The sequence below is a fragment of the Ambystoma mexicanum genome, chromosome 1q, assembly GCF_040938575.1.
Source record: "Ambystoma mexicanum isolate Mex_15411 chromosome 1q, UKY_AmexF1_1, whole genome shotgun sequence".
NCBI classification, from domain to species: domain Eukaryota; kingdom Metazoa; phylum Chordata; class Amphibia; order Caudata; family Ambystomatidae; genus Ambystoma; species Ambystoma mexicanum.
Genome location: NC_090922.1, coordinates 663971994 through 663999876, shown reverse-complemented (window position 1 = coordinate 663999876; position 27883 = coordinate 663971994). Strand labels below are relative to the sequence as shown.

Here is a 27883-nt window from a genome sequence, read left to right as displayed (position 1 = left end):
TCTTGCACTGAAGCTTTGATTAGGTCGTTAGCTGTTGAAGGACCAATAGTCAGCAGGAAACCTATGTTAAAGAGTTGGTTTTTAGCAGACCATATAATATTGTGAACCAAACGAGAGCGCAGCTTCAAACAGCTAACTGTCAGTATGTTTTTATCAATAAATTCAACTTGTTCAATGTCATCAAACCCAACATCTTCTAGTTGATTTAAATCAGAGAATATCTCCGGGCGACAAGCAATGATTAGAGAATTCAAATTATTGTCCCGCAAGGGACCTGCTAGTTGTTTCTTCCCGGTGGCAGGTTGATGCTGCAATTCAGCCACCAGCTGAAGTGTGTTTTTAGATATAGCTTTAGGCAATAGAGCTTGTAGCATCATAGCTATTTCTAGTCCTTGACCCTCCAGTGTTTTCGCCTCTATTCTAGTTTTTTCAGTTGAATTCGCACCTCCTCTTTTGTCAGGAGCGAAATGGACTATTTTTTGGTCTTTAGAACCGGATTTACAAGAAACATTTGATGGAGGTTGGCTTTGTTCCCGTAGGTTTCTTTCGGGGGCCAAATGTGTGGAAGAGATTGTTTGCTGTGCACTTACTAATGGCAGGTTGCCAAAGTTAACCATGTAGGCTTCAACAGCCCTTCGAATTACATCCTGCCTGGAGGTCTGGCCAGTAAGGTCAATAGAATTTCCCTGCTCTATGGGGGTGCCAATAGAGACCAATTGAGGATTTGACCGTTCAACTACTGACGATGACTCATGACTCTCAATGGCCTCTACCAGTTTGTCCAAGGGGGCACGTAGTATAGGATTTAGTAGAGGCTTTGGGTTTCCTGCTCTGGCTTTCCGCTTCTGATTCAAGAGCATGTATTTTTTCGTGATAGCAGCAGATGCCATGGTGCTTTTTGGGGTATTAAGAGCATTAATAAATTGTTTTGCAGAATTTGAAACATCACCTTTTTAGTCTTTATGTTTTTGGACTTCTTTTTTTCTTGTACTACTCACATTTTTTTCTGAGGATTGCCTAGATTTTTATTTAAAGGATTGGAGGCTAGTGTTTCCCCATTGATAGATTTAGTATGCATTTTATATATGGTCCCTACCCTTTCTTTTCCGACTCAGTTACTCCATAGACAGTAGTTACACCACTCATTGGTAACCTTACCCTCACAATCCGTTTGGTTCAAAGGCTACTTGAGTGCTCCATTGATTCACGGTATATGACAAACTGTCCCAATTGTGTCGGATAACATTTCCCACCTATCTTACGCATGGTTCTTTTCTTACCCTTTTCTACGCACCTTCTCCATAATTTGCAGCCCCACAATTTATTGGTGTTCTTATCCTCACTATTCATAGTCCTCCCTTGCGCATACCCCATGCCCATGAGATGTTCCCATTTGCATGCTACTTTGAATGCTCTGTAACTAGGTATAATTTGTTCAATGTATCCTTTTTCACTTTGTACCTTTCATTCTATTTGATGTTCCTTTGCAATGGTCACTCCAACACATGTGATACCATCCATCGCCCAACTGAACCATGGTATCGTTTTTAATCAATTTTTATGACACTTTTTTCTTTTCAATTCATTACAATTACCTACCAATGGCTTGATGAATGTATTTCATAATTTATTTGTTTCATTTTCCATGATATGATGATCTTGTTTCACAATATCTAACGTCCCTATGATGTGTTTAATTTATCTCATCATGCTTTACTTTTGCTATACTCCAATGTTTTTGTTTTTATATACTATGTTTTTTGTTTATTTAATTACCTACACATGTACAGCCTTGATAAGGATCCGGAGAGTCGAAACACGTTTCGGCTGGTGTACTATCAAAAATCAAAATAAATATAAAGACTTCACTTGTCACAGTACAAGATCCAATTTGAATGAACTTATTTCTTTTAAGAACTTTCCGAATACATATTGATCTCAACACGGGGATTCGCACGTCGATCTTACCTTCAAATCTCTTTTCAGTCATTTGTATTCTGGGTGAGCTGCGCTGTTCAGGGGATTTGGCAAACTGGAGACGTCTGATGAGGTAACTGGGTCATTCGGCCTGACAGTCAAAGAAGCATGGAGGTATAGACAACTAGCACACTGGCTAGAAGCGGCAAGGGGGATGAGTAAGGCAACTGTCAGAAGCTTCCTATTATCAAGCTAGCACAGTCTTGGAAAGGAGAAGGGGCTAATCAGTAAACGCTACGCTACCTTGCCTGATTTCTCATTTGCTGATCATAAAAATGAGGGGATAGCGACAAACTGGCAGTAGATGTATGGGAGCAGATCCCGGAGGGCAAGCTACAGCACATGCTACGCAGCTTTGAAAGGGGTGCTAGGGAGGCGCAGCTTAGACTCACACACTTCAAGATCATCCAGAACTGGTATTGGAAGCCCCCTGCAAACTTGTGATGGCCGACCCCTCCAGGGCCGACAAATGCTGGAGGTGCCAATCCTTGGGTGGCGATCTGCTGCACATCTTGTGGTCCTGTCCTAAACTGACAGGCTTTTGGTCTTACATTGACACAAAGGTCCTAAACACGCTAGGAAGTGTCATCTCACTTGACCCAATTCTTTGTATCTTGCATGACTTGTCAGGGCTGCATAACCTCACAGACAGGGAGGAGAGATGGGTGACTACCGCATTATTGGTAGCTAAACAGCTTGTGCTGAGACTGTGGAGATCGGCGAGCAGTCTGACGACTGACATGTGGGACACAGAGATGATTAGGGCTGCTACATATGAACGGGTGATCCATAGGGCTTTGGATAGATAGACTTCCTGATGACATGGGGTCTATTCCTGCGACATACCCAGGATTGATAGCACACTGTGGGGGGGCAGGACTCGAGTGCCCCTCTGACCCCCGTATGACAATGGAACTGCTCCACAATCTCCCTCGTTAGCCAGAATGGTGGCTGACCTGCACAGGTGGGCTACACACAACAGCGACATTAACTGCAATGGTTTGTTAAGTTGAGTTTGAAAGGTTGTTGTTTCTTTCTCTTGATACCTGTTTGTATCATGCTGATGTAGTTGGCCCCTTATCTTTTATTTATGAACAGTCCAGGAGATAATTTGCACCATGGGGAACTGAAATATGTAATGAAATATTAACTGATACATGAACTGAATATGGACTGCGACTATCTTGTAATTATACTGCCTGCGCACTATGGATTTTTATTATAAACTGTATTTGCTTCTCCACTGGTTTTACATTTTTTGTTTATAAAAATAAGAATTCTAAAAAACAGAGGAGCATTTTACAACATTTTCCAGATGTCTATGTCCACAATATATGAAATGATTGTCATGGTAAATCACTTTCATAATGCTGCAGCCACAAAATATGCCGGCATTGACAATGTAAATCACTTTGATGGTGTTGCTCGCAAAATAAATGACAACATTTCCACTGAAAAAGCCTTTAATGATGCTGCTGACAAAATACATGCTGGCATTGCCACTGCATATCACTTTGGTGACATTTTACCCAAAATATATGGCAGCAATCCGACTGAAAATCACTCTCATGATCCTGCTCACAGAATATATGCCGGCATTATAAATCACTGTAATTATGTTGCACCTACAATATACAGACCATTAAAACTGTAATTAGCTTTTGTAATGTTGGTGTGGCCACTCTCCCCTGCCAAACACATTCACCCATCACACTTGCACACATGCATGCACTCACATAGTCAGTCATATTCACACACACACTCTCCCACAGACATGCATACACTTACTCACACATGTACAAACATTCAGATTCTTGCACAACCACAATCACACACACACAGACATACACTGTATAACATTTGATGTACGCATACACATGCATTCACAAAATTGTAAACGTACCATTTCTCATTCTGGTAGGCAACAGCGATCCATCATGGGCAGACAAGTAGGAGCGCGAGCAAAGGTTAAGGAGCAACACGATTAACTTCATTAGCATTAGCATTGGAAGGTGCGCTACAGAAAGAGGGAAGACTGGAACCACATGGAACACGTGGTACCAGATGAACTAAGCGCTTGATTTGTCTTTCAAATGGCAACTCTCGGGCTGCAGCTGAGAGAGAGAGAGGGTGATATCTTATGCCAAGCAGGACTTTTCTTAGACAGTGCTATGACAGGCGTGACAGGAACATTCGTCTAATCCTTTTCCTGACATTGGGTAAAGAACAGTGGTGGTAAAACCGCTGCCACCGTTCTTTCCAGACCAGCTGATAAAGAGTCCTGCAGGCTGGAGGTGTCACTCCCACCAGGTCTGACCTGGCGGGTTTAACACCACCCGCCTGCAGGCGGACATGGAAACACCGGCTCTGTCAAAAACTGAACCGGTTTTTCCATGGTCCCCATCCTCATGGAGTCCTATGGGACTCCATGGGAATGGGGACTTACAGAATTCCGCCTCCGGAATTCCCGGGTCACCGGGGTCGTAATGCCCCGGTAATTCCGGGAATCACAGAGGCGGAATGGTAATACGAGTCTGGCGGTAACCTGCCAGTTTTTCCAGCTCGGTTACCGCCGGACTCATAATGAGGCCCATTGTCGCGCAAGAGTTGACCCAAACCCGACTGGATGAATGATCCATGGGAAGGAAACAGCACGCTAACTACTTACCATCCTTAAACGAATCTGAAAAATCCATATCCATAGTATTGCTTTTCTTGGGAAAGTTGGCTTCACCAAGTTCTTGCAGCCAAAACCAGAAAAAAGGCCAAACAAGGAGAGGGAGAGCTGAGGTTCACTTGTTTGTAGAGCTTAACCCAAACAAAATCTGCAAACGAATCATTAATCATTCTGCAATATTACTCATATGCTGACGACACCCTGATCTATGAAAAGATTTGTATATCTTCTGATGAGATATCACACCTGATAAGTGGTTTCCCCCGGTTAATGGTTAGATGCTGAGTAATGAAGTGCAAATCAACCCTTATTTTATTGTATTTGATTGTTTAAAGCGTGAACCTAACTCAAGAGCAGCAGAGTGCTGCACAGGGTGTGGGTAGCCATCTTTTGGGATAAGTCCAAAGTTCCAGAATTTCAGTTTACTCTGATTTGTGTCATTCAGTGAGCTATTATCAGGACAATTATCAGTCAATGAGCGCAGAAAGGACTCAGTGTTGTGACATTCCAGTGAACTATAGTCCTGCAGACTCATGCATTGGAGACATCAAAATCGTCCCCAGACTGGTGTCTGTTCTGGGCAAAGCTCAAGACCCTGTACTAAGTAACCTGTCAGGATCCAATACTGGAATGTGCCAAAATCATCATGAAGAAATTGAGTTTGGCTGTGGGCATTCTACAAATAAATACACCTAAATGAGCGTGTCGTGTATGTTTTAAGTCAAATTCGTAGCCGTTTAAGAATAGTTTATTTTGTATACTGTGAAGCACTATGAGCCATACTTTCCCAAATATAGGTTGCTGGTCCTGTACATTTGTTTTCCGTTTTAAAAAGATAAAGAGAATTGTACAATAATAGAATATACCAAGGGCATTTGGTATATTACTGTTCTAGGTCAGCATGATGTATTTAGAATGTTTGAATTGTTTAAAATAATTTAGTTTTACATATTTATTTTGTCTGTTCCAAAATGGGGAGATACCCTCTGTACCCTTATCGTCTCCCACCTCTTCTCCCTTTCTGTTCCTTGCTTACACCTTTCCTATTTTCCCCTATTTTTACATTTTTTCCCTGTCCTTTCCCCTCGCCTTATTTCACAGTGATGTCAAAGCAATTGGTCAATAAGGAAGTAATCAAGAATGCTTTTTTTTTAAATGTCAATGTTACTGAAGGCACTATGAAACATTTCATACCTTTCTGTAATCAGTGTGTTCTTCTTAGCAATATCTTCCATGCGTTCCTCCAGCGGAGGGAGCTTATTTACCCCTAAAAGAGGAATACAAACATTTGCCATATTATGCACTGAAAACATTTGCAGCAAGCAGTAGAGTTTAGGTAGACTCATTTTTGTAACAAGAAACATTTATTTAAATTAGAACTGTATTTTGTTGTAATTCACAGGCCATGATAGACCTTGGTCACTGTCCAGCAGGTGGATTCATAGACAGTCAATACATTGATGTCTACACAATGAAGACACACCCCCTCTCACGTGTCCCAATAATTACACCCCCCCCTCAGGGAATAAGACCAAGAGGGAGAGATTGCAAGGATAACAACGTATATTAAAGTAATATGCAAGCAAAGAACTCTGCTGCCCGAGTGCGCTCTGCCAAAAATTACAAGGGCAGCATATTATAAAAGACAATTGCGCCATTGGTGACGATTTTAGACTGCAGCAGTTGCAAGGTTGCTGGTTGGTAGGGAACATATAGATGCACCTGCTCCATAGGGGATGCCAGGCGCCTATTGGCCGTTGCTCCCTCAGTCGATCTTGTTGCACGTGAGTCTTCTGGGCTTATTGTTACGGTGAAGGTCAGTTCAAGCGGGTGTTACATTTCTATCTAAGATAAACAACAAGGACTGAGTAATGGCTGATACCTGGACATCGCATGCAAGGGGGGTTCTTTGTAGAAAGGGGATAATACATTAGCATGCCGACCTCCACATTCAGGGCTTCACTGAGACCGCACCTTCTGCACTCCGTATCTCTCCTGGGGACGCGATTTACTGCCTATACTTCTGGTGCCTCATGATATGATCAGACATGTGTTGTTAGTTGGAAGAATATATTGCTACCTAAGATTAGGCCTGGAGTGGGTGTTCTACAATGGCCAGGGCGAGGGGGTTAGATGCTTATGAAAGGAATGGTGAGGTTGGGGTGGGTGAGCTGTGGCCTGACGAGGTGGAGGGTGAGGGGGCACAGGCTGTTTTAGTGGAGATGGATGGGCATTTGTGTTGTAGCCTGTCCATGTCCCATGATCTTTGCCGAGTACATTCTGTGCAAGAATTATACTAGAAAATTGCAACATTGAAAGGACCGTGAACGGATGGACTTCCATGAGAACAAGCCTTAAGTGGAGCAGGTCTAATATGGGAATGGCTTGGCCCCTCTGCGAGAGAGGCTGGCGGTGCGAGTGCACTCCCGGAGTGGTAGGTTTCAGGCCTAGTAAAAATATGGCGTTTAGGCCTGGTACAAAATGGAGTTCTATGACGGGGAGGTGGATAGTGTTATGAGCCTATTTCACTTAGGTTATAGGGCCCTTACCCATACACAGTAGGAGGGGGCTTTGTCATGCATGGCTGTAATGATGTTTATTCTTTTTGGGGAGGCCTAGGGGTTTGGGGTAGGACCATATCCTTGCCAACATTCCCCCCTTTCATTGCTCCTTCAGTAACGAATACCCCCCCACAGTATTTCTACGTTAATTCGCCCTTTTCTCTGCTTATTCCCAGGCAGGGCTACCCTTTATAAGCATCAAAGCTCGGCACACAATTCTTAGGCTCTCCCCATGCCAGGCTTATTCTTCAGGAGTACAAGTCATATATATACATCCCCCATCCCCGTCTAAATCTACCCATACCTCTTTATAATGTTCGAGGTCCTGTGGTTGTATAATGGTTGTGTGATAATAATTATCCACCTTATCCCCAGTGTGGTATATTGCTACCATATGGTATTTGGGTTCATTGCTCTCTCCTGTTTGTACTTGGGCTTCCTGAGTATGGTGAGGCACGTTATTGCGATTTCTATTCCCTATAGTCACCATCATCATTGCGCTACTAAGTATTGTTTTTGCACAGCATCGGAGACCCAACTGGCACACACAAAAAATCAGCAAAATGAACACAATGATGGGGACGAGCATCTTCATAGTTGTCCCAAGCCATGACGGCACCCAGCCGAATGCCATGTTAATCCAGTCATCTTCCTGTATTGTATTGTGGCTTCCTTTTTCATTTTGGCACCCAGCTCGTGCACTGCTGCTATCATGTGTGAAAGTGTCCCATTAACAGCACCTGCAGAAGGTACGAAAGTGCAACATGAACTACCAATCTTTTTGCAAACCCTGCACTACATAGTTGTGAGGAGGTCAAGGACATAACGATTTTGCTTTGTCATGAGTTGGAGCGCCCTCAGTTCCACCTTGATGACGTTAAACCCTTCTTCTGTGTCATTTGCTAGTTGGATCAGCTCCTACCTGACGATCTGCAGCCACTTGGCATTCGCTCTTGTTTGAACACTGGGCACGAGGGAGGCAAAGAATGTCTCTGCTGAGTTGAAGACTTTGTAGTCCTTTGGGATCTGTGCAAGCAAATCAGAGGATTCTTGAGACAGGTAGTTTGAGGAGCGCTTTCTCCGAAACAGAGGATCATGCCTCTCTTCTTCTGACAGTATTTGAAAGATGGGGGGTGGCGCTGTGAATGCTATATCTGTGGGCCTTGGTGCTGTTTGCCCGTCTGCAGTCACAGCTCCCCCTTTAGGTGCTCCTGGGGTACGACCAGCAGCGCAGAATGCAATGTTGTGAGTGCGCAATAGCCCCTCCAGGATGGTGGAGGTGCAGGTGCGCTTTGTTGCCTCAAACCCATTAATAGTCCATTATTGCTGCAGTTCCTTTTCACAGGTCTGGAATGATCATTGTCCTGTTGCAGCGCTTATTGGAACCCATAGGTATTTTTCCTTTGCCATAGAAACACAGTTCATAATTCTCTCATGTTAGCTTTGTGACGTGCTCTGTCCATATGTGTGCACATGTTTTTTCTACAAAGTCCAATCTTTCATTAGAAAGGCCACAGAGCCCCTCCGCCTTGCACATAAACATTGATTTTTGCCATTTATTTTCCCCAAAAGCTTGTGCCATCTAAGCTTCATTCTTACTTTATGTGCCTGAAAGGTTCCTTGTATACTACATAGTGCAAGGTGGATGAGACATTGTGATTTTATTAAGGGTACTTCTTCAGCTGCATGCGGTATCAAGGAACACACGTAGAAACTCCCATTGGTCGTTTGTCTTCCCATGGCACTCATATCCGAATACCAACTGTTAGATTGCCTGGGATGGCAAAGGTCCACCACTTTATCTAATCCTAACCCATGATAGGCATCATATTTGTACTGGCGTGCCTGCCTTTTCCTTCTACTATTATGTAGAAGGGATTGTCGTTTCCCTACTAAACTTCCACATAATCTGTCGTTGTTGCACAGTGATCATTGTCATTTGATGGTAATAACTGAACCATTAGGCTAAGGCACAGTGTGATTTGGGAGCTGCTCCATGTGATGTTAGTGGTAACAGGCATTACAGATTGTTCACTTGAAGCGGGGAGACCTTTGTATTTACATTGACAGTTTCATACACCATTGTTTGGAAAACCGTATGCATTTTTTGATTAAAGACAGTGGTAAGCAATTCATCAGGCGTTGAGGTAGCAATGATGTTAGGTTGTGAGGTAGATTGCTTTTCTGTAAACATTATAGGGGATGGCACTGTAACATTTGATACATCAAATATACTTTCAGTCACATCATTTACATCTAAAAAAGAATTTGGGGTTACCTTGGTTGAATTTTTGTGTAAGGTGGTCAAATTTAATGACGTATTACTGTTCCATTTCTGGTCTTCCCCCTCCCCCCTTCTTTTATATAGGCTCCCCAAATAAAAGCCATTCCCCAATAAATCCCCAAACCAAACATAAGGACTGTAAACAATAAAGCACTAAAGTACAACCCACAATCATAACTATACACGCAGGTTGCGATAACTTTAGTCCTACTGCTATCTAAATGAACAGTTGGATTGAGTGGCGTAAACTCCAACATTGTTGCACCTATGGAAAAGGATAAAACAGGGAGGGTATTAATAGAAGTATAGATAGAATATATGGAAGCGGGGGGAGAGGGAGAGAAAGAGAGAAAGGGAGACAGCATTTCATACATAATGAACTTTGATTTTTGGTTTTGTCTGACATCATTTTTCTGACAATAGTGGATCCATCACCTATTGTTGTCATGTCCTTAGGGGACCATGGCAGTTGTTTGTCTTTCAACTGGACAATTTGGAGAGGTGGCACCCTGTGCTTTCCTGATATCTGACAGATGTATCCAGTACCACAGTCCCTTCACTTTTATAGTGAGTGGAGTGCAGTGGATTAATTCATAGGGGCCATGGAATTTTAGAGAGTTCCATTTTCTGACAAAACTCTGTACGTACACTAGTTCTCCTGGCATTAGAGGTTGTGCAGTGCTGCTTCCTGTTGGCATCTCAGTGGTTGTTTCGTCATTCACAATGAATGGAGGTGCAATTTGTTTTGAGATGCATCTAATTGCTCGGGTGAGTGGTGTCAGATACTCTTTGAACTCTTCCCCTACCACTGTGGATGCCCGATGTGCATCAGATGCTCTTCTTACTGGCGACAATGGCATTTGCATGCGTCTACCAGTTACTATATCCCCTGGCGGTGACTAGTTGTGGTCCTTGCTAGGCTGTGTGCGCAGCTGAAATAGGGCCAGGGGCAGACAATACACCCCATTTTTCTTAAGGGAGGTGCACAATTCGGATAATCTGCTTTTGAGGAGGCCGTTTATTTTTTCTACCATTCCATTCACTTGTGGGTGGTATATGGAACACATGTTATGTTTTACCACCCAGCATTAGTGTGATTTCCTTAAATAACTCATTGAAAAAATGGGTCCCATTAACTGATCGTATTACTTCACATACTCCCCATCGGGGAAAGACTTCTCTCACTAGGAATTTGGCCACACACTTCACGTCACGGTGGGCACATGGACCTGTTTCCACCCATCGAGAGAAGGGACACACCACCACAATTAAATAACGTGCTCCGTTACATCTCTCGCATGTCTGCATAGTCAATGTGCAGTTCACGGAAGGGGCCCACAGGGCGGGACAGAGTGCCCTGTAGTGTTCTTAAAGTCCTCCCTGTGGTGAAAACCTAGCATGTGGTACACTGGACCACCATTCTGTTGAGGTATACTTGGAGGTTTGGGACAAACCATCCTCCTTTAGATCGGCTGCTTATGTGTTGTTTTGAGCTGTGTGCTGGGAAATTAAGTTGTTCAAGTGGTACATATAGCAGTTCTATTGGCATCACTACCTTCCCTGTGGCATTTTGTCTCCATAATAGATCAGTGGGCGATTGGGTACAACTGTGCTTGATCCGTAGTTCTTGTTCTGCTGTTGGTGCTCTACTTTGCAGCTCTATCATTTGGATTTTGGGTAATGCATTGTACCTGTCCGCTTTGGGAACTTCTGTTTTTCTTACTAGGATACATTCTGTGCTCATGGGTACTGGGAGATATGCTGCTTCTTTTGCTGCTGTGTCAGCGGCTGCATTTCCCAAAGATATTTCGTCCTGGTTCTGTGTGTGCGCTTGGCACTTCACGATTCCACTACAGAGGGCTCTGCAAGGGTGTCAATCCATTTTTTCTGCACTGGGGATCCATCTGCTCTCCTAAACCCCCTTCTTCTCCATCTCGGCAGTCCAGCGTGTACCATGGTGGTTACGTATGCTGAATCTGAATAAATTGTCACAGCACACCCTTTTGCTGCATGAAGCGCTTCGATTAATGGTATGAGTTCTGCTGCTTGCGCGAAGTAGTGCATAAGCAAGTGTTTCATGATCAGTATTTCATATTCTCCTTCCTCCATCCTTACTACTGCAGTCCCTACATGTTTTTCACCCGTTTCTTGGTCGATGTACGCTGAGCCATTGAAGAAGAACACTTCTCCCTCCTCGAGGGCATATTCTCTGGCCTTTTGAAAGTCTTCTCCTTCTCCCTCATATGTAGCACAGTCATGCTCTTGCATGTCTTGGACGGTCCATGGCTCTGCGAGGAACGTGGCAGGGTTTACTGCCTTACACCCAACCACATGGATATTTGGGCTGGACAATATCACTTTGTACGCTGATGCTCGTTGGGTTGTAAGGGTGGACTTTGATCTTTCTAATATCGCAAACAGGGAGTAATCAACATCCAGGGTGACAGAGCATCCCATTACAATTGTTGAACTCTTTTCAATTGCGAAGGCAGATTCAGCAAGAGACTGTTTGCTTGTGAATTGACCTTGCATTACAGAATCGAGCGTGCCACTGTAATAGGCGAGTGGTTTATGACCCATTGAGCGTTTTTGTGTAAGTACAGCTGGTATTAGGGTGCCATTGGAATGTGAAAAGAGGTCGAATTCCTGATCATAATCAGGTGTGGCTAGTACTAGAGCTGTTGAAATTAGTGCTTTTAGGTCATTGAATGCTGTCTGCATTTCTGTTGTCCAGACAATATGTGTTTTTTCCTTCTGTGACTCTTTTAGTCCCTGCAGGGGCTGTGTGTATGCTGCATAATCTAGAATCCATGTTCTACAGCAATTGCAGAGTCCTAGAAACAACTGCATATCTCTAACTGTGTTTGGTTTGGAAGTGGCATGCATTGTTGCCGCTCTCTCAGGAATTATTCTTTTCTTATTCTTTTGCCATCTTTTTAAATCAATTGGCCCAAGTACAGGACCTCTGCCAAACAGTACTGCAGTTTGTTCTTGTCTACCTTATACACTTTTTGTGCAAGAAGTTGGAGAAGGGCAATGGAGTCCCTTCAACTACTTTCTTCGATCTCACTGCAAACCAATAGATCTTCTACATATTGAATGATGGAGCTCTGGACTTGTATGTCACCAAGATCTTCATGGAATATCCTGTTAAATATGTTGGGACTCTCTCAATACCCCTGGGGCAAACAACGGTGTTCATACCTTCTTCGCCTCAGGGTAAAGACTGTGAGATACTGTGATTCAGGGTCAAGAGGCACTGAGAAAAAGGCATTTTTCAAATCCACCATGGTGAAGTGGGTTGCCTGTTTCAGGATGCTGCACAAAATGGAGGCAGGATTTGGAACAAGAGGGAACTCTTTTCGGACAATATCGTTGAGGGGACGGAGGTCCTGTATCATACGCCAGCTCCTCCCTGTTGCTTTCTTAATGGGGTACACAGCAGTATGGCATGGGGATGTCGAGGGGACAATTATTCCTTGCTCTAGGAGCGCTCGTAATGTTTCTTGAATCCCTTCCCCGGCCTCTCTCAACAACGAGTATTGTTTTCCTCTGGGTACAACTGCTCCTGGTTTGATTGTTATTTTCACTGGGGTCACTTCTCTCAATAATCCCACATCATGGGCGTTATTAGTCCACAGGTAGGATGGGACTTGTTGCCTATCTGTGTCATAAAAGGGTGGTGGTCCGCTGGCGATAGCTATGAGGGGGCTTGGCACCTTTCTGTATTGCACCATATTGTCACAAGGAATATTGATTGCGAGCACAATTTCTCTGTCATTGTTGTTGTCAGTGAATAGTTCTTCATCAGTCAATTCACGCAATGGTATATTAGGGTCAGTGCAGAGCACTGTACGCCACGCGCATCCATGAATGTCAATTCCAATTGCTACAATTCTTTTAGCGGACACTTGCACCTTTTCCAGATGTAAAGAAAAAATTGAACCAGACACTATTTCTGGGGTTGCCACAGGGCAAAAGACAAAATTAGAAGCCACTCTCCATTCCTTTCTGGTGAGTTCAGGCACTGCTCTTGCCAGCACCCGGATCCCGTACAAAAACATGTCTGGACTTACTGGTACTCCTCTCGCTTTTATTTCATTGACCACAGTAAGTATTAACAGCATGGCCCTCAAGGTGCACATGCCAGGGGTGGAACAAACAATCCCTCTTTCGGTGAATGATATTGTCATATTTAATTTGCTGAGCAAGTCTCTTCCCAGTAGGTTGACAGGAGAACTTTCGTAATATAATAAGGGTGCTCATACTACCCTCCCTCCTATCTTAACGTTATATCTTCTGTGAAAGGAACCGTGACTACAACCCCAAAGAATCCCTGCGCATCGAGAGTTTGGAGAGATAACGGAAAATCTCCTTCACAAATACATGACTTCTCTGCCTCCGAGTCCACCATAAAGATGAACTGTTTGTCTCCTATCTCTGCCCCCACCAGTGGTTCGTCTTTTGGATGCAAGGTAGTAGACAGTACTGGACACGTAAGTGCTTTCTGTGGACTGTCCTAGTCTGGATAGTTATCTGTTCCTGGGCAAGAGAAGGTCTCTCCAATGAGTATGCATAATCCTTGATAGGGTGCAGGTGCATCAATCGGGACAGTGGCGAATGGGTTGTTGTTCCTCATCACTTGTTGTGTGGGGCGATTATGGGGGGCTTGCATCATATGTGGGGGGTGACGGAGTGTACTATAGCCAGGCATCGGGGGAGCTGATGGTGTGTGCGGTAAAGGTGTCTCATATGCTCCCTCTACTGGTCCCTGTGGGCTTCCCAGGTGGGGGTTCTCGTAGTATAATAGGGCTGGTTGTACTGGTGATTCCCTCCTTACCAGCTATGGCAGTCTTTTAAAAATGAACCCACCTGCCACAGGACCAACACTGTCCTTAGCTCCCTTCTCTAGGGCCTTGCCCTCCAAACCCTTCTTCCCTCTGCCCCCAGGACCCACCTCGTCCTCCGCCAGTTTTCCTTGCCACTGGGGTCCCATGTATTGTTGCTCTTTTCCCCACTGTTCTTGCACGTTGTCTGCCCACGCTGCTACCAATCTTGCCTGTGTGGCTACAGAGACACCCTCCTCCTCCCCACTGCTGTTACAGCCATGACCTTCACTAACTTTGTCTGGACGAGTTTCGCTTTCTCAGCTGACCTCCACTGAATAGTTACCTTTTCTCTCTCTTTGATCCTCTACAATGATGCACTATCATGCTCTGTATCTCGGGCCACCCTTTTGCTTCTATGTCTGCTATCTTATCCAAAGCCTTTTGTACTTCTTTTGGGAGGCCCCTCTTTATCATAAAATAAAATAGGGAGGTAGACTGGTCCCACGCAGTGCCTGTCTCTGCGCGCCACATTTCTTGGACCCGGAGGATGAACTGCGCAGCATCTTCCTTTTCCCCCATTGTGCATTGCATTATGGAGTGTAAGTCTGGGGTATCGGGAAAGTTCTCCGCAGCTCATCCCGCACCTTTGGTCTGACATTATTAAATGATGCCCCATCATGGGTATCGTTACTTATGGTCACACCCAGATAACCTGCTTTCACCCACACTGATTATGCTTGGTCACCCACTACGGACACTAGGAGGCTTTTGATATCTCCTATTGCAAAGGGCACCCCTGATGTGTTTTTCTCGAAAGCATAAATCCATTTCTCTGTGCCTGCCGTGAGTGGTGGGAGAGACTTGAGGAGGTTGTTTTCATCCACTTGAGCCCACAGGACATTATGGAGTTGCCCCGCTCCCTTGTGGATGAGGGGAATATGTAATTTTGATTCTACTTTTCCACCTTTCACTCCTGCTCCTTTCTTTTTTGCTAGGGCCATCCTCCCAAGCCTGCTTCCCATGCATCCTCTACTCAAGGGGTGGCCCATTGCATCTGTTGTACCCCTCCTACTGCACATCAAAATCGCTCCAATACTCCTCGTCCCTCACCGACCCCATGTTCTCATATCCCAGACTATCAGTTTCCTCTTCCCGTTCTACTTTCACTGCACGTATGGGCGTGCTGTCAATCCTGAAGAGGAAATCTGCCGATTTCCACTCATCTTCCGGTGGGGGAGGAGTGGCCCTCGGGGGTCGGAGCCCATCCTCTGGTCCTCTTGCTGCTTCACACTCTGCCCGCAGTTGAGGCAACTCTGTGTAGTTGGCCATTAATGCCACCTCAATATCCCTGGCGCTTTCTGTAGTACGGTTGGGGGTGGTGGTTGATGGGACATAAGGTGGCAGTGGGGTGGTGCTTGGTGTTGTTTGCACACTTCCCCCTGATACAAGAGGGAGATTTGAATACCCTTCTGCTGGCCGTGTGAGTAATGGATATATTTTCTTTGGTTCCCCGTCTGGCTTCCCACTCTCCACGATATTCCCATCACATTTAGTCAAGGATTCTGTTACTGGCCCCTTCTTTTCTGTGGTGGGCGCTTCCTCAAACATGCGCCACAAGTCTAATATTTCCCTTCTGTTTTGTAACTGTTTCTCTTTGTATTTGGCCATCAAATCGGTGGATAGGTGGTCTAATATTTTCTTGTCAAAAGACCCCTCCTCTGGCCAAGCGTGGGATAGTCCCTCCCCTTTGTCTCGGTCACCCACTGTCCGTGCTACTTGTTTATTCTATCACTGTATAGGGGTAAGTGTTTACAGATGTGGGATAGAGGGGTATCAATCCCCATGCTTGGTTACTCCCTTCTGACGCGCCAGTCCCAACCAAAAGGTAAATAAGCTTTTCTTTCCCACCCGGTTAGGCCATAACCCGTCTTTACACTTGGGGTCTATTATTGTCATATAGACATACACAAACTTCTTACAAGTACAAATAAAGACACATGAAACAAAACATATACCTAATCACACACCCCTTATTTTTTCCCCCATTAGAGCATTAACATTTCTTACCCTTTCACTCCTCACTCACATCATCACTGCCCCTCCTGGGCCTCCTCCGTGCATATGAAAAATTATACTGAAAATAACGAGCTAAACTAATAAGTTAAAATAACAACCCCTACTTCTGCCGAGCCATCTAATTATATGGGCTCCTACTTTGTACGTCTTTATAACTCTTGATCCGCACTGGTCAAGACAGTGCACTGTGGTGCCACCTTCCACCGTCTTTCGGGGGCAGGTTCCGGTATCTCCTCTTCAATATTCTTCTTATAACATAATAATAAAAAATGGCCATATAAAAATTCTCCACTTTACAATCACCTCTTTCATTCACCCTCAATCAATGAGTGTTCCCTTCAATCTCACTGCTCTATACCCAAAAAGAAACCCCACAATTTGTTTTTCCTTGCGATCTAGACTAATGTGCCCATGTTCTTCCGCGGCCTCCATTGGCGGTTAATCAACAGCACTTCTGAGCCTCTCCCTGGGGCCGCACACAGCTCCAACGAGCTGTTGGGTATTTGCAAAGCCGGAACCCACAAGCACTGCTTCTGCTGCGTATGCGTTTTAGGGGGGTGGTCAGCTGTAGGTGGGCACGTCTTTTCCAGAGAGGCCCTGGATCTCGCCGCAGGTATGGGGGCTAAGGAAATCACACTGAAGGGTCACCAAATGAAGGCACTCACCCTCTCACGTGTCCCAATAATTACATATCCAATCAGGGAATAAGACCAAGAGAAAGAGAGATTGCAAAGTTAATATAAGTTATATGCAAGCAAAGAACTCTGCTACCCGAGAGCGCTCTGCCAAAAATTACACGGGCAGCACATGATAAAAGACAATTGCGTCATTGGTGATGATTTTAGAATGTGGTAGTTAACTATGGCTATGTTGACAGAGCAAAGCATTTGGGAGTAACCCATAGCTCTTTCCTTTTGTCTCCCTACAGGGGCCAGAGGTGACCGCCCAATCCACTAATAGCGGAAAGATGTTGGAGTTATGCCATTTTGTTGAATGAATTGATCCTGAAGAAGATGACCCCACTCACATCAGTCATCAAAACCGGTCGACCCTACAGATCATGAGATGTATCATGATCATAGCGATACCCATAGAGTTGATCTAGGACACATCAAAAACTACATATACTCACCTTGTGTGAGCACTCCATTTATGTTGTCCCTACACAGAGGGATATTTTACTATCAAAGAGTGATGACAGACATCATTCGAGCCTCCTGCCCAGTGGGTGAATAAAATTTAGAGGAAATCCCCATGGAAGAACACCTCTTACAAATGCAGACGAGACACGATCCAATAATAAGATCTTTCCCGATATTCTCTTTCTCTTTTGGATTTTTATCTGAAGTATGACTCATTGAATTTAACTATTGGTGACGAGGGACAGTTTTCTATCCTGCTATCCATATTAGATAGGCGGTGCACCATCAGCCCTCTAAGGAGAGCATCCCCTGACAGGGTCAGGGTGTGCTTCTTTCAGGGACAGCATGCATGTTCTTGCATGAATGAGTATTTTATTTTGTGTTAAAAGACTTGCTCCGAAAACAGTTCTATTGTGTTAAAAAATGTTCACGATAACGGCAGGAATGCAAAGGAGGCTCTTTGAGCTCTAATTATCTCCCCTGGTGTTTTTGTATGAACATATAGATGCGCATGCTCCATAGAGGATGCCAGGCACCTATTGTTCCTTGCTCCCTCATTCGATCTTGTAGCACGTGTGTCAACTGGGCTCATCATTGCAGTGAAGGTCAGTTCAAGCGGGTGTTACATTTCTAACTATCTAAGCTAAACAACGGGCGGATACCTTGACATCACATGCAAGGGGGGTTCTTTGTAGAAAGGGGATAATACATTGGCATGCCGGCCTCCACATTCAGGGCTTCATTGATACTGCACCTTCTGCACTCTACTATCTCTCTTGGGGACTGGATTTACTGGCTATCCTTCTGGTGCCTCATGATATGACCAGACATGTATTGTTAGTTGGAAGAATATATTTCTACCTATGATTAGGCCTGGGGTAGGTGTTCTGGAATGGCCAGGGCGAGGGGGTTATATGCTTATCGTGAAAGGAATGGTGAGGTTGGGGTGGGTATGCTCTGGCCTGGCGAGGTGGAGGGTGAGGGGGCACAGGCAGTTTTAGTGGAGATGGATGGGAATTTGTGCTGCAGCCTGTCCCTGTCCCACGCTCTTTGCCGAGTGCATTCTGTGTAAGAATGATACTAGAAAATTGCAACATTGAAAGGACCGTGAATGGATGGACTTCCGTGTGAACAAGGCTCGTGCGGAGTTGGTCTAATGTGGGATTGGCTTGGTCCCTCTGCGAGAGAGGCAGGGGGTGCGAGTGCCGCGGCCTCACGTAGTGGTAGATTTCGGGCCTAGTAAAAAGATGACGTTTAGGCCTGGTACAAAATAGGGTTCTATGACAAGGGCGTGGATAGCGTTATGAGCCTATTTCACTTAGATTATAGGGGGTTTATGGTCATTTCATCTAAAATCCATTGCATCTAATGCCATTACATCGAAATGTTTCCATCTAAAAAATGTCCATCTAATGCATTACTTTTTTTCTTTTTTCTTTTTTTTCCCTATTTCTTACCCTTTAAAATACACCTGAACAAAAATTAAGCCTTTACCCCCCAAAAACATGCATTAGATGGACATCTTTTAGATAGACAAATTTCGATGGAATGGTGTTAGATGGAATGGTTTTAGATGAATTGACTAGATACCATTATAGGGCCCTTACCCATACAGAGTAGGATGAGGCTTCATCATGCATGGCTGTGGTGAAGTTTATTATTTTTGGCGAGGCCTAGGAGGGTGGGGTAGGACCATATCCTTGCGAACAACATTCATCAAAAACAATAAACAATAAGCAGTCCTATGATTTAGGCTCTCATTATGAGTCTGCCAGTAGCCTGCCTGTGCTACCGGCAGGTTATCGTCACACTCGTCTAACCGTTTCCACCACCTGATATCCCGGTAATACCAGAATATTACGGGCGGCAGAGGAACGGTTAGTTGCCATTTCCGTGGAGTCCGAAAGAACTCCACGGGAATGGGAATCCTAAAGCACTGGCACCATTAGAAACAGTGCCGGTGCTGCATTGAAAATTGTGCTGGTAGGCCTGCCAGTAGTTCACAGCCCCTACCGGCAGACCTGTGGTTTGCCCGTCTGGAAAAGGTGCCGGTACCCGTTGTTACCAGCACTTTTTTCCAGCCCGGCAAACTTGTAATCCAAGATTGCACAAATCAGACTTCTGTTATAGTTGCATGCCAGCTTGCAGCTTTGTGGTCCCTTGGCATAGCTGTAGCCAACTTGGTTAGCTTCCTTTTAATGTCTCTCGAAGCATCATGTTTTAAGTGAGTGACAAAACACATGACTCTGGGAAACCTTACTATATAATAAAGTGTATACCTTCTTCTCAGCATTCTAGACTCCTCGTATGTGGAAAAGGTTTCTCATTGTTTAAAACCCAAAGCAACCTAAATGGATAAACACAAATAAGGTGAACTGCCCTTTCTAGGTCCTGATGTTTCACAGGTGGGGGTATAGTATCACCATTTGAAAAGGTGTGTACTACACATAGAACACTGTGAGACCAAGCTGGGGAAGCTTCCTCACTTGTTATTCAGGTAGACAGGATTTCAGGTATCAGGTAAGCACAACAGGTAATAGACATGAAGGGACATCCACCGGCACCCACTCAGTCAAGCAGCTCCCTTTCAACTGACACTCAGGGAACACTCAAACACAAGCACTCTCTCAGCATTCCAGAGGATGGCATTCCACAGGCATTCCGAGCCCACGGGCCCTCAACACAGGGACAAGGGAGAAGATAAGACACAGCTCATCTCCCTCCTAATAACAGAAAAAGAAGAAGGGAACGGAATGGAGAAACACAACAGTACTATCCCGAAATTCGACTAAAAGTTTCCATCACTCAATTCCATTCTCTGAACCACGGATCAAAACTTCCTCTCAACCATATCCCCTCACTGCCCTCCACAAGAAATGAACAGGACAATATCATACCAAACCAACACACAATCCTCATTTGTGGGCCCAACAGTGTGACAGCAACTGCAAATAGGGTACCAGCTCCCAAACACTGTAACTCCAACGGCTACCCTCACACCACCAACTAGACCTTCTTCCTACTGGTGCACTGCTTTTCCTAGCATACCAACAGCACATCTCCAAACTCATTAAAAAAACTCCACTCAACTGATGCCGAAAACCAAAGTAACGAACATCCCTCTGCACAAACCAGAGTAAAAAAAAAAACAACAACAAAGCACAGTGAACTGCCCTCACAAGGGTACTGGGCGCCCTCCACCAAAATACAACTGGAGTGGAGAGAACCACCCCACGAGGGTACCGGGCGTCCACCTCCACAGACCAAATGCACTGGTAAAAACAGAAAAAAAGAAACTTTCCGCCAACACCCAAAGTTGAAACTAATTGGTCAATACAACACCAACCCAGGTGCCCAACACTTCTAAACCACACAACCATGAAACAATTCTACCACTCCTGGATGTCCAACATCCTGCCAACCAAATGGTGTCCAACGCCCAAGGCAGAACCCAATTTGCCAATAAAACACAGACTCTGGTGCCCAACACCCTCAACCACACAACACAATTTGCCAAAACAGCACTGACCCGGTGTCCAAAACTCTACATAACACAACAGTAGGGTGTCCAATACCTCTACAAACTCCCTAACCCCGCAACGTGCTTGGTGTCCAACATCCCTGTCTTAATCCACAGTCCTTTTGATGAGCATTGTATCTACAAACAAGAGGGAGAAAATAACAAATAGTTTAATGAGACTGAGAAAAAGAAGAGAAGGTATGTACACAGATTTTGAATGTTGCTGCCAATTGGAACTAATATAGATGTCCATAAAACCAAAAATCCGTAATAATCAGTAATTTCATATTCATTTGAGGACCCAACCCCCACTACTGTCCTGTGCCATCCAACATTGGACAGCAACATTCTATAAAATGGGGTTCCGCTATGTCCTATTGTTAATCAAGACTGGTGACATACACCATTAATCTACTCCAGTTGTTAGTTCAGATAGTCCTTATACATCCATATTTAATGAGCATCCATCTTACCTAACTGCCGTTAAGCTCTCCCATAAAGGTAATATTTACCATACGTATTTGTATACATGAGTGTCATGCATAAATATGTATCTGTGTTCAGTAGCAAATCCTAAATGGCACTCTAAGTGTGTATCAACAGGTTGCCAGGAAAAAATCTCTACAAAAAAGGAGTGGTAACCCATTTGTATAGTAGTCTCATGTGGTTATGAATTTAAGTCACATTAGACCATTGGGAAACAGCATCTCTATGTGCTTGGTAATCAGTGTTGAGCTCACTAATACTTCTATTGTATAGGCACAAATATCCATAAGATACCTTGTATCTATTACATCATCATAATCCTTTCAAGTATGTTTCAATCATATCTTCCTTTCTACTTCTAGGTCAAACTTGCAATCTAAAATAATATGGACCATCTTTAATTCCCTTCACATTACGCCACTGGTAAACAGCATCAAAATGTGCTTGGTAGTCAGTGTTGTGCGCTATAATACTTATATTACATAGCAAAAGTGTTAATAAAATACCTTATATCTATTGCATCATCCTATTCCTTATGAGTGTGTTTCAATCATGTCCTACCCTCTTCTACCCTACCCTCTTCTGAACCCAATTGGGAATCTAAAATAAAAAGAACCATCCTTAATTCCCTTCAATAACAATCAATTGTAAAACTTAGCTACTCAAAACTACGGGATATATAATTAGTCAAGCCTTACCATATTTCAAAGCATTGTGTGACAAAGGGCGTCGGCTTCTCGCATGTAGGATCGCTGACGCCGTTTTGTACACATTGTTTTTAACGTCACAGTGTGACGTGTTGCGCGGGTGACGTCATCTGTTTTGTGATGTCATCCTTTTTGTGACATCACTGCGCTATTTCATTGTGCGGTCATTGGAATTGGTTCCAAAGCAAAATAAGTACTGACCACTTATAAATCAAATTAGGAGAGCGCAGCATCCCTCTATCAAACACTACTTATTTTTGACTAGTTGGTTAATTAGGGTCCAAAAATTCCAAGTATTCTTTCAGGTGAGGCCACAGCCTGCAACATATTTTCTCCATCATTCTGTAGATGGATAACGTGGTATGCTCTATGCCAATTTGTGCACTTCTGCTTTAGCATTTTAACTTTTACATTATACTCTGCATTTAATGCATAATTTTTACATAGCCACCTCATCACACCTTAATTGTTTTGTTTTTACCTGAATCACCGGATCAAAGTGATATCTATGACATGTATCAAGTAAAATCGACCTCCATGGACTCTTATCAACCTACCATAGAAAGCGGGTAAGGTTTCTGTGGTTAAAAACCTCCCTTTTTTATCATATTAAAGTTCATGAGAAAGTACCTCATTCGCTCATTTAATGCATTTACATTAGAGAACCTCTTTTCTAATCTTTGGCCCTGATGAGAGATCAGCAAATCTTTCTATTCTGACTTTCGCTCATCCTCAATCGTAAAGTTAAGTTCCATTATGAAGCTATTGTGACCGCTCAGGCAAGTATTATCGATCCTGATTGACATACATAACTCCCATAGAGCACAAGACAACACTATAAATTCAATGGTTGTTGTACATTTTCAGTTTTTCCATGTTGTGTAACCCTCTAGTTCTCCCTTTACACTTCCAGTCTCCATCCTCAAATCCCAATTATCGCAAACATCTTTCCATCTTTTACCATACTTATGACGTGAATTCATCTTTGTTCTATTTCCTTCTTTTTCAAAACATTTGGATTTAAAATACCCTGCCAAAATCAGGTGTCTGCTATTGTTGTTAGCTATGTGCTCTTCAAACAGTCTCTCCGGGCCCATAATGAACTCATCCAAGTAGGAACTCAAGGGATTCCAGCAGATGTTAACCAGTAGAAGGCTATCCTTCACCAGATCCCCCTTCAATTGAACTCTTACAGATAAATTGCCATATATGCCATATGACAGTGCCTCTGCATCTTCTATGATGGCATTTTCTGCTGCAATAAACAATCCACCTGATGGCCGGCCCACACTGCACTTGATTGCCAGTTGTTGAATTGTGGTATAAACATCTATCACCAATTGTGCAGTTAACCAAATGTCTTGATCTTGCATTCTTACCTTACTCAGAAAACTGTTATAACCCCTTGAGTTCCAACTTAGCCTCACACACTCTCCTGGAGATGCTTTACTGTTAAAGGCCGGTTCCCCTTTCACCAAGTCTCCTAAATTCCTTGATAAACTATTGGGAAGCCATAGCCAATTTTCACAATCTCTGATTTTATTATTTTGTGACTGATCTTCCCGCTGCACCATTCTAGGCACAGTCACATTTCTCTGACAGGTAATTTTTAAATCTCTTTGCCAATTTCGACGTCCGAGGTCCAGTCATTTTTGCTGCAAACGAACACTCTTACTATTACCCCCATGGTACGGTAAAATATCATAACCCACTTACTGAATCCCCTCAGCCTCTGCTAATATCATTTTTACAACAATTTTTCCACAATATCGGGGCGTGAATCATCTAAATAATACACAGAATCAATGCCTCTAGATGTTAATACTCTGAGGCAAGGAATCTCATGCCAAAGTTTAAGGACATTTGATCTATTTAAAATGTAATCGGCATCAGTACGCAATAGTTCCAATATCAGTCTATTCGGCATGTGCTCCATCTGCGAATGTCCTTTATCGAGGTCATAAGACACATCTTCATGCATGGGAAAAAACCTGTTGCTGGAGAAAGAAGGAGTTCTGCACGGTATCCAGTCAATTTTTCGAAAACATATTTTCGAAATGCCCTTTTGTCGAAAACAAAATGGCGAAAAACATTTTTTGGAATGTTTTTATTTTAATTTTATATGTATTATTTGTGTTTCGTTAAAAAAGGGAGGGTTGGGAGGAACCCCCCATTTAATTTTTTTTTTAAAAAAACATTCGAAAACATGTTTTTCTGGCAATTTTGTGCTGACAAAATGGCATTTCGAAAATGTGGCATTCGAAAAAATCACTATGAACCGTTCTGCACCACTGTAAAGTGATCCATTATGTATATTTAATGTTGAACACGTCTGTAAAGTGCTCTGCTGCTTCCCAAAGCTAGGTCTGAGCTCAATAAATACTATAATGGGATATGAGTTCAAAGGGACGGCAGTTTTATGCAGTGTGCAGGAAAGATTTGACACGAAGAGAGGAAACTATTTTGAATCGCCTTAGGGTGGGTCATGCTGGGTTGGCGGGATGGAAGTGTTTAATGGGTAGAGTTACATCAGCGGCGTGTGAGGCTTGTGGATGCCCAAAGACTGTGCCTCATTATATGTTGGATTGTGTGCAGCGGAAATTACTCAGAGTTCGGATGAGTGGCATTGGGGTAGTTGTACAGGGGTTATCTGATCTGTTCAGTTGGAAAAGAGGGGTGTTGAATGAACAGTGTAGGTTCCTGCTTCAGTTTGTGCGGGAGACTGGGAAGTGGGATGAGATCTAGTGGAGGTTGATGGCTGATTGGTGCTCTTTTTGGCGAACATCATCTTAATAGATGGAAATCGCCGGCTTCAGATTTCTGGAGTCATCCTAACAAGAAGAAGAAGATAATAATAATAATAGTATTAATAATAATAATAATAATAATAATAATACCAGAAACCTGCCCGTGTGGGCATAGGAAGCTGGAGGGTTTTTCTATAGTTCCTGTGTAATTTGTGACACTGTTAGAGACTTTGAGGATATAGTGTGTGTCTCTGCATTCTGCCTCATTAATGTTAGGCTTTCATTTAAGCCGAGTGCCGCAGAAGTGGCGTATGTCATCTCCATGGCCTTAGCAGAATGTGACTTTATTGGAGACTTTGTGGCTGTGGTTTGAGACTCTCTGTATTTCCTCAACAATGCTGGACCTCGCTTAAAGCAGGTACCAGGAAGATGGGATATGTCATGATCAGGATGTCTGTGGCCTTGTGGATTGCTGAAGAGGATGGAATGCCACCTGTGGTGATACGTTTTCCAGCTCTGTTATTGGTTTATCCAGCTGGGATATTTCCACCCGAGTAGCCACAGTTTTCTTACCCCCAATCGATGTCTCGCAGGGACGTCATTTTGGGGTCGCCAGGGGTCGCCACCTGAGGTCACCCTTGCAACACTTAAAAAATAACTATTAACATTCTTTTTTTTCTTCTTTTAAAAAAAATAAAAATACAAAATGAAGCTCCTGGGCTGTGGCCAGCACCATGTGGCTCTTTGTTTCTATGGGGTGGCTGGCTTTCTTGTTCAGGCTTCTTAAAAAAAAACAGGAGTTCCACAAGTGTAACACTTTGAACAGTTACCCTAAATAAAAAGAATATGAATAACAAATAATTTGTTTTTCTGGAATTCCATACAATAATTGCTAGACTCATTAAAGGTTTATTTCAGGCCACTGATTTAGGGGGTCATTCCGAGTTTGGAGGCAGCCATGGTGCTATTAGCACCATGGCTGCCTCCAAACCCGGGTCCGGGTCCGGTTTCTCTGAATGGGGACTTACCGGGTCATTCCAACCTTGGAGGACCCAGTAAGTCCCCATTCAGAAAGCCATTCCCCATTCCCATTTGAACCCCCATAGGGTTCAAATGGGAATGGGGAAGGCGCTAATTACGGGCCTGCAAATAGCGGGCCCGTTATTAGCGCCCTGGTCCCCTGACCAGATATTCTTTGCGGGACCCGCTAAGGGACCTAGGAATGCGGCGGTAAGGGTTTAACGGCACCGGCATCCTTACCGGTGCCGTTAAACCCCTACCGCCCAACTCGGAATGACCCCCTAAGTCTTTTCTTAAACACCTCAAATTCACAATGCAGACAAAAACCTCCAAAAAGCATTTAGAGTATAATAAACATCCGTTTCGGACCAGGGCCTGATTCACATAGCATTTCCTATGGTATTGCACCATTATAAAACACTTCTGTGAATCAGGGCCTATGTATTTTGCTTTTCGCAAGTTACAGTTATAGTATATTTTTTTTCTGACCGTCTCTTTACGATCATCACACGATATTCCATCTATGTGTCCTCGGTCACTTGACAAAATCCTTGTGTCTAAAAGTTTGTGTGCAGTGTAGAAATGGTTGACCATAGCACACAAAGGGGCCCTTGATTTAATTGTGCCACATTTAATGCTTTGCGGTAATGTGTCTATCTTTCCTATCTCCATGGAATGCTCTTCAGGATGTTGGTTTGCATGTAGGCGGTAACGAGTGCCCAGAGTACGGGATGCTGTGTGAGTGTGCTGCTTTCCCTGAGCTACTCTGAATTCTTTAATACACAGTTATGAACCCTCCCAATGGTATGTATTTTGCCAACGTCTGAAGCCTGAAGAGTAGATCCACGCAGGCTTGAAATGTGACCAACTTTGCAGATGAACTGAGCTGCTGTTGAATCTCAGTCACCAGTTTAATGGTGTCCACTACAGTATGTAAATTTGCTTTCTGAATTTGAGAACATTCAGACATGTAATTGCTCATTTTACTATAGCCGGTAAATTAGCTATAACCGGTAAGATACCTCCTGGGGTTGAGCACTCGCTGCTGCGATGGGTGTGTGATCTGCAAGTTGCAGGTTTGAATCCCGGCAAGGCCAACTCAGCCTTTCATCCTTCTGAGGTTGATAAACGAGCACCAACACAGGTTGGGCGATATTTTATGTATATTTGTTCTATGTAAAGCACTCAAACGTAAGTGCTATAGAATAATACATCATTATCATTTGGCCTTGGACATCTGCTTGCATTCACAGTAATTTTGTAATATGGGTCTAAACATACTGATATTAACGATACATATGGTGATTCATTCTTGTATGAAATGTATATCACATTGCAGTGATATTGTAACAATATTTTTCGTTGTGTACTGAGGAATAATGATACTGCTATGCTATGCCACTTCCTGTTTTGTCAAGGTGTGAAAGGTCGTGTTCCATCGCTTCCCGTGATGTCACTTTAGGTTGGGGTCAAATTACATCACTTCTTGTGATGTCATCAGAGGTCAAGGGTTGTGTGATGTCACTTCCGCTACCCCTGGCATTTTGGTGAAATGACATCCCTGATGTCTCAACTGGTTTCATGTTCGCATTCGCCTCAGATTTTCTCTTATGAGCCCCAGTCAGACAGGGTATGTTATCGGTCATAGGAAGTACTTTAGCCGTCCCTTCTTCCGTCCTATGAAGATTACGCAGGAATTTTCTTGCATTATACCTACAGTTGTTTTTTTGACCATTTTTCGATTTATTTAGTCGCTTTCATCGGTGGTAATGTGTTTTCTGTTGGACCATCATTCGCAACCAGATGTATATTATCACATAATAATGGCACTGGAGTTGTGGCATCCAGCACTGCCTC

General features: G+C 43.7%; 1 protein-coding gene across 1 annotated transcript in view; it reads right to left on the bottom strand.

Moving 5' to 3' along the window:
* The window catches only part of LOC138534979 (dimethylaniline monooxygenase [N-oxide-forming] 2-like), a 564743-nt gene that overhangs the window by 122393 nt on the left and 414467 nt on the right, over nt 1–27883 (bottom strand). The window contains exon 7 of the mRNA XM_069641260.1: nt 5849–5921. Coding sequence (XP_069497361.1) covers nt 5849–5921 — 73 coding nt within the window. The remainder of the gene's footprint in view (nt 1–5848; nt 5922–27883) is intronic.